Below are 11,781 nucleotides of genomic sequence, written 5' to 3'. Positions count from 1 at the left end.
TTGTGTTTTTTTGTTATTCAATAAAAAAAGAAAACGATTAAAGTATCAGTTGTTATTTTAAACCTCTTTAAAAAAAGAAAATGTACAGACTGAACGTAAAATGACTTTTATTGTCAATGCATAACGGTAAACTAAACACGTCTTCAGACTTAAACAGGTGTCTATTGCCTTTGTAATGAAGGCATTATTTACAGATTATACTTTAGCGAGAACAAATTCGTTACAGAAATTAAGTTTATATTAATCATAATTATTGACTCGTAAGATATTAGTTTTAAATATTTAATGGGACACTAGTGAAGCAGTTTATCAAACACATAATGTAACTGTAGCTTAATTCATTTCAGTTTGTAGCTTGCCAAGCAACATTTGTAGTTTTATCCATTGTTGTATGTGGCCATGTGACTTGTCCAAATAAACTTTTAAATAAACAAAGACACTAAGGTCTGACCTTGTGGATTAGAGTCTGCATTGTATTTCTGTATTTCTGTATATCTGTATTCCATGACAATGCCACATAAATCACACAAATAGTACAGTATACAAAATGACTTTCTTAAGATTACATTGACAATGCAACATTCTGTATTTGTTTACAAAATATGTTTATTCTGGAGATTCCATCATATTTTGAGCCTTTTTAAATATTTAACCAAGTAAATTTATTCACAAATTGGGTAAAAGGCTATTTTAAATTTAAAGTTAGGAAAACATTATAGGACTGGGACTTCATTACTTGTTTAAAATAAGGTTTCCAATTTTAATTCAAAACATGAAAGATTTTTTTTTTCAACAAGACAAGACACTGAACAACATACTGTCAAACTGGTTTGAATGCACAACAACAAAATAAATAGATAAACAGATTGCATAAAAAAAGAAATCCACAAAAATGACTCCTACGGATATAGCAGTGCAAGACAACGAAACAAATGCCTTCTGTAAGTGTCTTTGATGGACAGAGTTGACCAAAAACCCTAGATACAAACCGCAGCTATTCCAACTGAGCATGTGCATGTGATGCTGTTGATGCACTGAAGCATGGAGCTTATAGGCTACATTTCCAAGTCTGCTTCATTTTGATGATGACTGCAATAACCACTGTCCATCAGAATGAAGCATTTGTTCTATGAGATGAAGTTGAGCTTGAAGAGCATTGTCTGAGGAGTGGTGACATCAGCCACTGCCAGCTCTTGGCCATCCACAAGTCCAAGCTCTGCAAACACAAGGGGACATTTAATGGGTTAAACAACACCAATACAATTTTTTAATATTCGTATTAAATAAGTTACATTATACTACATGATGTCACAGAAGACTTTCAATCACCTTTCAGTGTTTTGCTTAGATTTGGTCGAGTTCTCTCTTCAATAGATGCCACAGTCTGAAAATAAAACCAAACAGATTCAAATGTACTTTAAATATAATACAGCTCATGCATAAAATGCATGTAAAGAAAATCAAATCAAACTAAATTATGAGCACTCTGTTAGAAATGAATTAGAAAACATTTAACCTGTAAATACAGAGTTTTGTTTTTTCCATCCACAGTTGTAGTGATGGCAGGAGACTTCATTTGGCTAGGAGAAAAAGAGACAATGATAAATCATTAAATGATCAATATGCATTTGTGTGTGTGTGTGTGTGTGTGTGTGTTTAGGGGTGTAACGGTACATGTATTCATCCCGAAAACAAAGACCACTAGATACGAAGCGAAACGGAGTGGAGTAAATTGTAAGACTCCTAATGCACAAGTTTTGTTTTTCATTATTCTATACTTTTATAACACGAGATGCTACTCAGTATTGTAGCTGATTGTGACCAAATACCTTTAGTTTTTTTATCAGCCCTGCAAACAAACTGTAATTTGCACAACTGTCTGTTCAAAATTAAATTAAATAAACCTAGAATTGCAGATTTTTTTTTTTTTTTTTCGGTAACACTTTAGATTAGGGTCCAATTCTCACTATTAAAGGGTAACTCTCACCAAAATGCAACCTGGAGTCATTTTGTTAATCTACCTGAGGCAAACTTTCTTTAAAAGCATAATCAGAATGGAAACTCCACTTTTAAGTTTGACCGTATTTTCGTTTTCGGTCAAATTGCCTATTGAATGGGAGTGCTTGGCACTACTATGAAAGCATCAGAAATTGCTATTTTTACAACACTAAGGCGGCTCGACACAACATGAAACTTTGCTCGAAGTATCACCAGGGGCTCTACACATGAACTCGAGCAATGAGAACAGTTAGTAACAGTTTACTAAAAAGAACGATTTTGAACAACTCACTGTAGCTGTGTCCGCCGGCATTTTGACAGTCAAAAATAACCCTTTAACATGTTGCTAATTAACATGCAAATTGCTAGGATATGTTTATTAGTACTTATAAAGCATATATTAGTGCCTAATTCTGCATCACGATATTCTACATCCTTAATCCTATCCCATTCCTAAATCTACTACCTAAACAATTACCCATCTAACTATTAATAAGCAGTAATTAGGAGTTTATTGAGTCAAAAGTCGTAGTTAGTAGTGAGTTAATATTGAGAATTGGACCCTAAACAAAAGTGTGACCATTTTTTTCAATTGTATTGAACTCGTATCGAACAGTGCCCCCAAAACCGAGGTACATATCGAACCGTGACTTCTGTGTACCGTTACACCCCTAATATCATTTATATACACTCACCTAAAGGATTATTAGGAAAACCTGTTCAATTTCTCATTAATGCAATTATCTAATCGACCAATCACATGGCAGTTGCTTCAATGCATTTAGAGGTGTGGTCCTGGTCAAGACAATCTCCTGAACTCCAAACTGAATGTCAGAATGGGAAAGAAAGGTGATTTAAGCAATTTTGAGCGTGGCATGGTTGTTGGTGCCAGACGGGCCGGTCTGAGTATTTCACAATCTGCTCAGTTACTGGGATTTTCACGCACAACCATTTCTAGGGTTTACAAAGAATGGTGTGAAAAGGGAAAAACATCCAGTATGCGGCAGTCCTGTGGGCGAAAATGCCTTGTTGATGCTAGAGGTCAGAGGAGAATGGGCCGACTGATTCAAGCTGATAGAAGAGCAACTTTGTCTGAAATAACCACTCGTTACAACCCGAGGTATGCAGCAAAGCATTTGTGAAGCCACAACACGCACAACCTTGAGGCGGATGGGCTACAACAGCAGAAGACCCCACCGGGTACCACTCATCTCCACTACAAATAGGAAAAAGAGGCTACAATTTGCACGAGCTCACCAAAATTGGACAGTTGAAGACTGGAAAAATGTTGCCTGGTCTGATGAGTCTCAATTTCTGTTGAGACATTCAGATGGTAGAGTCAGAATTTGGCGTAAACAGAATGAGAACATGGATCCATCATGCCTTGTTACCACTGTGCAGGCTGGTGGTGGTGGTGTAATGGTGTGGGGGATGTTTTCTTGGCACACTTTAGGCCCCTTAGTGCCAATTGGGCATCGTTTAAATGCCACGGCCTATCTGAGCATTGTTTCTGACCATGTCCATCCCTTTATGGCCACCATGTACCCATCCTCTGATGGCTACTTCCAGCAGGATACAAAGTCACAAAGTGAACCATGTCACAAAGCTCGAATCATTTCAAATTGGTTTCTTGAACATGACAATGAGTTTACTGTACTAAAATGGCCCCCACAGTCACCAGATCTCAACCCAATAGAGTATCTTTGGGATGTGGTGGAACGGGAGCTTCGTGCCCTGGATGTGCATCCCACAAATCTCCATCAACTGCAAGATGCTATCCTATCAATATGGGCCAACATTTCTAAAGAATGCTTTCAGCACCTTGTTGAATCAATGCCATGTAGAATTAAGGCAGTTCTGAAGGCGAAAGGGGGTCAAACACAGTATTAGTATGGTGTTCCTAATAATCCTTTAGGTGAGTGTGTGTGTGTGTGTGTGTGTGTGTGTGTGTGTGTGTGTGTGTGTGTGTGTGTGTGTGTGTGTGTGTGTGTGTGTGTGTGTGTGTGTGTGTGTGTGTGTGTGTGTGTGTGTGTGTGTGTGTGTGTATATATATATGCTTGTTTTCTTATTGTAACTGTTTAATAAAATAAAAAAGGAATATGAATTTTAAAAAGTCAGATAATTATGTAAATATGGAGTTGTTTGATTATTACGATTAGGCTTTATGTTCATCAACAATGGTTGAACATTAAGGAACATTGTGACTCACAGAGAGGCGTTCTCAGTAAAGTAGTTCAGAACCTCCTGTAGTTTAGTTGAAGGTGGGAACGGCAGGTCCTGAGGCACCTGACTGCAAGCAGAACAGTTCTCCTACACATGCAACATGGACAACATTTAAGCTGTGTTGATTTTTAGAGACATCTAGTAGTAATGTCTCTTTTTTTCTAGTTATGTACTTAAAATCATGTTCATATCACTAACCTTTCTCTCAGCCTCAAAGGTGTATGTGTACAGCCCATCAACATCATTGAACACCAGGTAGTTGTTCAAGGGAACATAGGCGCTGTGTGGCAAAGGTAAAAGAACAGAAGAGATGTGAATGAACGATGAAATCAATGCTCTCTTCTTGAAAATACACTATCATAACTTACCTTGTGGCAATTTTGAAAACCTCAGTGGCACAAGCAGCTGAAATGTGTAAGAAAGAAAGAAATGTAATCTTCAGTCACAACTCAACTTACTGAAAAATATCAACAACCTTTCAAGCATGCCAAAACCAGAGAACATTTGCAATGTCAGCATACCAGCAATAACAGCATTTGTAGAAGCCACAGCAGGAATTATTCTCTTCACAACCCCTGAAACACAGGTGAGGTGGTTCATCAACATTTGATTGGTGCTTGCCTGTGCAAAAGCTTGCACCATGATGCCAGGGCATTGGTATTCTGTAGCTAAGATGTTCTGAATGTTTTTGTTTTGTTTTTGTTTTGGAACGCATTGTTAAGGTGTTCAGAATTGTTGTCCCAAGTCAAAAGACTCCCAAAATGAAGCACATTGAAGTTGATCTGATATTCTAGTCCCTAAATATGGTTTGGTTTCCCAATAAGTGGTCCTGGGACCTATAAAGTTGATTTTTTTAATGTTTTTAAAAGAAGTCTCGTATGCTGCGCTGCGTCTGAAATCGCATACTGTCTGAATACGTACTACATTTGAATTTGAACTTTGTGACCATAAAAAATGTATGTTCCATATAGTAGTATTAAATTCGAATGAACTATATCCGCCATGACGCTACTGTCACATGACCTATACCAGCATCAGTCGACTACTGTTTTTCAAATACTATGCATTCTGACATACTACTCTTTTTGGCATACTGTTTTTCGCATACTAAATAGTAGGAAAGTATTCTATTTCGGACACAGCGTTATGCTCACCAAGGCTGAATTTATTTATATTTATATTGCAAAATATGATTAAAATTTAAATTTAAATTTTCTATTTAAATATATATACTTTACATTTTAAAATGAAATTTAATTATGTGATGGCAAAGCTACATTTACAACAGCCATTACTCCAGTCTTCAGTGTCACATGATCCTTCAGAAATCACTTCAATATACTGATTTGCTGCTCAAACATTTCTTATTATTATCAGTTGAAAACAGCTGTGCTGCCTAATATTTTTGTTGGAACTATGATACATTGTTTTCAGGATTCATTAATCAATAGAATGTTCAAAATAAAATAATTTATTTGAAAAAGAGATCTTTAAAAAGGTTTTATATTTGTTGTGTTTTATTATACGTTTTAAATTGGTTCAAAACGTATATTATAGATAGGACCTTTTTAGTTAATATATCAAATACATATGGAATGTTATATGGTGTTCCTCAAGGATCAATTCTTGGGCCACATTTATTTTCATTATACATGCTCCCTTTGGGAAAAATAATTCAGAAATATGATACATATACAATTATATATTTCACTTGATTTCAGAGACACTGTTGTATTAGAGAGGTTGTCTGTCTGACTGTCTGTCCAGCATTGTAAAATGGATGAACTTTTTTTATTTATTTTTTTAAGTTGAGCAAAGACAAAACTGAAATTCTTATTGTGGGCCCAATAATAATGAGGGGGAGAGGATTGAAGCTGGTTTGGTCACCTTGGTCTTACAACCTAAGAAAGGAATTGTTTACCAAATAAAGTGAAAGAAGCTACAAGCATTCATATTTTTTAAAAGGCACATTAAGACAAAGTTCTGTGAAATTGTGTGAAAAATTCTGTCAACAAACGAGAGGATTTCACGAAATGCCTGATAAAGGCCCACGGAGCAGGCCTGTGTCACTCACCCTGAGTGAGTCTGTAAGTCACCCCAGTGATGTTGAACTCTGCTGCTCTCTCCAAAGATTTCTGGTACACCCACTGGATGTGCTTTGGGTCATCACCGTCTAGCACCACACCATCTGAGGAAAATACATTACAAATCTGAAATATTAGCAGGCTGCCAAGCAGCAGTATAACCAAAATATCAGTCTGTGGTTGTATGCCCAGTTCCATGTAGATACCGCGAATGAATGTACCTCCAAAAGGCTTGTCTTTGGGCCAAAGTAGCATGCGGACGTATTCAACACAATGTTCAGGTAACCGTGGCATAGAGGCTATGGTGCACATTGGGAAGTTTATCTGTGTAGGGCAAAAAAAATTAATAAAAATGAGTATGACAAAAGGCTTTTAAAAATTCAACTTAACACAAAACCCCAGTATGCACCTGTGGGGGGTAAAGCTCCAGGGTGCAATCAATGCAAGCTGTCATGCCTGGAAGAATGACTCGGGCATTGCCTTTGAAGCCCTCTGTGCCACCATCTATTAGAGGAATAATGGAGCTGGGATCCAGGACACCATCTTCATAAATCAGCAGGGATAACTGAAAAAAAGAAAGCCAAATGAATAAAAACACTTCTCACAGTATAGAAACACTTTATTTACATGACATAAAGAAGACTTTATGTCAATAGATTTGAATGAACAGATTGTTGAATGTTTCGGAAAATAAATACATACCAGCATGCCATTCATCCATCTTCTGGCAACAACAGAGTCCAGGCCACAGACTACTATGTGAAATTCTATGCAGTCACAGAGACACAGTCACATTACTCAGATTTCAAGATAAAAAAAAAACTGTCACAATAATTAGTCTCACACTGCAGAACAACAGCGTCACATTTTGTATAGTGCTAGAAAAGGTACAACATTTTAGATGAATGTAAAACAGTTAGGTGGTAATTACGCTTGTAAAATGTCTCATCCAAGTCCTGGATTTTCTTAAAATGTCTGCATTACTGATTAAGGAAAATGGAAAGATTTTGACATACATCAATATAACATATACACTGCCAAGTTTGGGGTCTTGAAAAGTTTAAAAGTTTGGGCTCAATACGATTTTTTTAATGTTTTTGAAGTCTCTTATGCACACCACAGGCTACAGCTGCATTTATTTGATTCAAAATTGTAATATTATTACAGTCTAAAATAACTGTTTTCTATTTTAAACTGTCATTTATTCCTGTGAATGCAGAACTGAATTTTCAGCGTCATTACTCCTTCAGTCACATGACCCTTCAGAAATGCTGATTTTGTGCACAAGAAACGTTTCCTATTATTATCAGTTAAAAACATTGCGCTGCTTAAAAGGCGGGGTGATCTTTTTTTTTTTCAGGATTCTTTGACAAATAGAAAGTTCAATAGAGCAATTTATTTGAAATAGAAATCTTTTGTAACATTACAAATACCTTTTTTGATCAATTTAATGCATCCTTGCTGAATAAAAGTATTAATTTCTTTTATAAATTATAATAATAATCTTCCTGACCCCAAACTTTTGATTGGTAGTGTATCAAACAATAATTATATCAGGACAAGGATACGGGACAACATTGCACCCTGGGATCCTGTCATTTACAAAGTCTGCTGCAACCTCTGCCTTTGGTCGGCCCACATCTTTTGGTCTATAGATACAACAGAAAGCAGTTTACATTACAGAAAAAGAAATTTTTCAAGAAATGTTTCAAAAAGATATCTATCAGCTGACTAAGATTAACCTGAAGAGGAACTGTCTGTTGAGGTTGGAAACATCAATGGTGTCCATGTCCACCACATGAATGTGTCGAAAACCTGACAAAGCCTGGGGGATGAAATTGTATCATATATGAGCATAAGACAAAAAAAACAAAAAAACATTATCAAGTAGCCTTTTTGCAACTAGAGTATTGCAGCTGTCATTCAAGAATAGGAACAAACAAGAATCTGTCTAAACAAATGCAGCACAACAAGAACCGTACCAGATCTTTGAGCAGCTCACATCCAAGTCCACCAGCTCCAATAACCAGAATTTTGCATGTGTCTAACAGAAACTGGAGTGACTGGAAGAAGACGTGCACAATTTATGGAAAGAGAAGAGAGTAAAGTAACATTCAGGTTTTACAACAAACTGACTGATCTTGGATCAGACGCTCATGAAGCTAAATGGCTCAAAAACTATAGTCACATTGGTTCTAAACCTTTTTGACTCAATTTTTTATAAATAATGGCCCCATGACTCTTCCAGTTGTTTGAAATTTACTGGAAAAAAATCAAAAAAAAAATCAAATGATGCTCTCATAATCTTTCAATGAAAATAAATCCCCCTCCCTCTTGAAGTGACGTATCTCTTTTCTGATGACATATTTTTGGCAGGAGGGCGGGACAACCTGTCACTCACATGGCATCACAGCCCACCATGTGTACAATTGCTTTTTTTCTTCTTTTTTTTTTTTTTTGGTGAGTAGAAGACCACAGTGTGCATAGTCAGTGTAGTAATTATGAACCATAAAAATAGCGGCCAGTCTGTTATTTTTAAAGCAGTCATTCTGTACTTCAGGCAGAGAAAAACATTATTAATTGTTCTGATAATATGCATTCACAGCTGTGCTTCTCTCCCTAAAAGTGGGCATAGATTTATACATTTATAAAAGGGGTGTGGAATGTATATGTTATGATATGTTATGTTATGATTTACATCTTACCTCAGTGCTGGGTTCAAAATCCGGATGAGTGAAGGGTCCAGCTCTCTCTAAGAACTTTTTGACATGGTCCCATCTTCCCTGCCAGCCACTGCTGTCCCCACTCACTCCATCCACAACCATTCTGTGAAAAAATATAGAGATTTAACTACACAGCACACACACACCACCAAGATTATTAAATAATTATAAAACACATTCACACATAAGACATAACATTATCTACAATACATTATACAACAATTAATTGGGTTGGTTTGGATGGCACTGACTTTATGTAAGTTTCATAATTAATACACAGATGGTGTCTTATAAATTATATATTAAGAAAGAACATTATGGCACGTGTGCAAACAGCAGTGTTTGGAGGTTTTGCAAGCTTTCACCTAGGTTTCAGACAGACTATATTATATACAGTATATGCGGAGAGCTCTTCAAAATAATGTCTGAACAGTATCTGGATTATAGATAAAGCTAACTTTAAGAATTAACACCTCCCAAAGCAAACCTGCTGGCTGCCACATCTAAATTCTCATCTTTCATTTCACTAACTTCTCATTCAGCTCCTCTATTCTCCTTCTTTTCTTCTCCCTAAAAAGAGAGAATAAAAGAAGGTTCATTCATGCTCTGCTACCCGCAAGTTAACGTTCTTGCGTCCTGTTGATTGAACTACAAGTACTGTTACGAGGGATTTATGAACAGTTGTGTGTAAAATTTCACTTACGGCTCCTCTCCTTCCGCCATATTGTCATACGGATTCAAGTGAAATGCGCAACCAGAAAAACACTGCTATCCACTTCACGCACATTGTTATTTTCAACATAAAAGTCTCGAGTCTTTCATTCCAGCCTTTTGTCAGATAATTTAAATATTCTAGTAACACGTATTTTAATGTGAATAAACAAAAAATTACGGCACAAATGAGGCAGTGTTTTTTTGTTTTTTTTACAGTTGAAAAAGACGAATTACCGGTTTGAATTTATGGTTTGAATCAGTCTGACGAATCCTTCACTGAACTGAATCAATCAGAGCGCAGGGATCAACATCCGCTCTATGAACAGTATGGAAGGAAGCCTATTCCACCAAGAAAAAAAAAATGCTTTGGTGAATTAAAATATGGCATAATTATGAAATAAAACGTCCGAAAATATGACATACTAAGTCATAAGTATGACATTTGTCCCGGTTTTACAGACAAGCCTAGTCCCACACTAAAATGCATGTCTGAGCTGGTTTAACTGAAAGCAACTTGCACTGGCATAGGCTATCTTAAAATATGTCAGTGCCATTGTTTTGTCTCAAGATGCATAATGTTTTTTTCTAAGGCAGTGTACGTTTATAAAAGCTACTTAGTTGTGCCATTAATTACTTATCCTCATGCCGTTCCAAACCCTTAAGAATTTCGTTCATCTTTGGAACACAAATGAAGATATTTTTTATGAAATCTGAGAGCTTTCTGTCCCTCCATTGACAGCTACGCAACTACCACTCTGACACTTCTAAAAGTTCATAAAGAGATCATAAAACTAATCCATGAATTGAGCGTTAGGCTACAGTCCAAATTTTCGGAAACACGATCGCTTTATGATAAATAGATGTTGAATTTAGTCTTTTATTCACATATAAACATTGTTCAGCGAGCACAAACAAGCTCAACCAAATATGGCAAGCCGTTTTAGCTTAAATTGTACCCAGCGTTACTCGTCGTAATTGCATTTTTACTAGTAAGAATTCAATTAGAGAGCTCTACAATTCAATTCTTACTAGTAGCAATTACAATTAGAGAGCTCTCTAATTCAATTATTGCTAGTAAGAATTACAATTACAGAGCTCTCTAATTCAATTCTTACTAGTAAGAATTACAATTACAGAGCTCTCTAATTCAATTCTTACTAGTAACAATTCCAATTAGAGAGCTCTACAAATGAATTTTTACTAGTCATATGTCTCCATTGACTTCCATTAATTTTTAATTAAGGAGCTGTACAATTGAATTGTTACTAGTAAGAATTACAATTAGAGAGCTCTACAATTGAATTGTTACTAGTAAGAATGCAATTGCAGAGCTCTTTAATTCAATTCTTACTAGTAACAATTTAAATAGAGAGCTCTCTAATCCAATTATTACTAGTAACAATTCCAATTAGAGAGCTCTCTAATTCAGTTGTTACTAGTAAGAATGTAATTGCAGAGCTCTTTAATTCAATTACAGAGCTCTGCAATTATACATATCTTTAATTCATATTTTTACTAGTAAAAATTCAATTAGAGAGCTCTGTAATTGCATTCTTACTAGTAAGAATTTAATTAGAGAGCTCTCTAATTGTAATTGTTACTAGTAATAATTGAATTAGAGAGCTCTCTAATTGTAATTCTTACTAGTAACAATTCAATTGTAGAGCTCTCTAATTGTAATTCTTACTAGTAACAATTCAATTGTAGAGCTCTCTAATTGTAATTCTTACTAGTAAGAATTCAATTGTAGAGCTCCGTAATTAAAAATGAATGGAAGTCAATGGAGACATACGACTAGTAAAAATTCATTTGTAGAGCTCTCTAATTGGAATTGTTACTAGTAAGAATTGAATTAGAGAGCTCTGTAATTGTAATTCTTACTAGTAATAATTGAATTAGAGAGCTCTATAATTGTAATTCTTACTAGTAATAATTGAATTGGAGAGCTCTCTAATTGTAATTGCTACTAGTAAGAATTGAATTGTAGAGCTCTCTAATTGAATTCTTACTAGTAAAAATGCAATTACGACGAGTAACGC

At 35.7% G+C, this 11,781-nt stretch overlaps 1 protein-coding gene across 3 annotated transcripts; it reads right to left on the bottom strand.

The window, feature by feature from the left end:
- Positions 1-90: 90 nt before the first annotated feature.
- On the bottom strand, positions 91-9,870 carry uba3 (ubiquitin-like modifier activating enzyme 3; the record flags this gene model as incomplete). Of its 3 annotated transcripts, XM_082156265.1 has the most annotated exons (18): positions 91-1,216; positions 1,330-1,384; positions 1,517-1,580; positions 4,208-4,308; positions 4,420-4,501; positions 4,590-4,626; positions 4,743-4,796; positions 6,296-6,409; positions 6,527-6,629; positions 6,715-6,870; positions 7,008-7,072; positions 7,237-7,280; positions 7,874-7,954; positions 8,048-8,130; positions 8,288-8,368; positions 9,011-9,131; positions 9,560-9,598; positions 9,732-9,797. In XM_082156265.1, 18 exons carry the CDS (start codon positions 9,749-9,751, stop codon positions 1,128-1,130), a joined length of 1,389 nt encoding a protein of 462 aa, XP_082012391.1. In that variant the 3' UTR covers positions 91-1,127. The 3 variants fall into 3 exon arrangements, with proteins under 3 accessions (XP_082012391.1, XP_082012392.1, XP_082012390.1); XM_082156266.1 differs by lacking the exon at positions 9,560-9,598 and having other exon boundaries at positions 9,732-9,870; XM_082156264.1 differs by lacking the exon at positions 9,732-9,797 and having other exon boundaries at positions 9,560-9,627.
- Positions 9,871-11,781: the final 1,911 nt, after the last annotated feature.

This window comes from Leuciscus leuciscus, assembly GCF_965113295.1.
Source record: "Leuciscus leuciscus genome assembly, chromosome: 23".
Lineage (NCBI taxonomy): Eukaryota > Metazoa > Chordata > Actinopteri > Cypriniformes > Leuciscidae > Leuciscus > Leuciscus leuciscus.
This window is presented reverse-complemented; position numbering and strand designations above follow the sequence as displayed.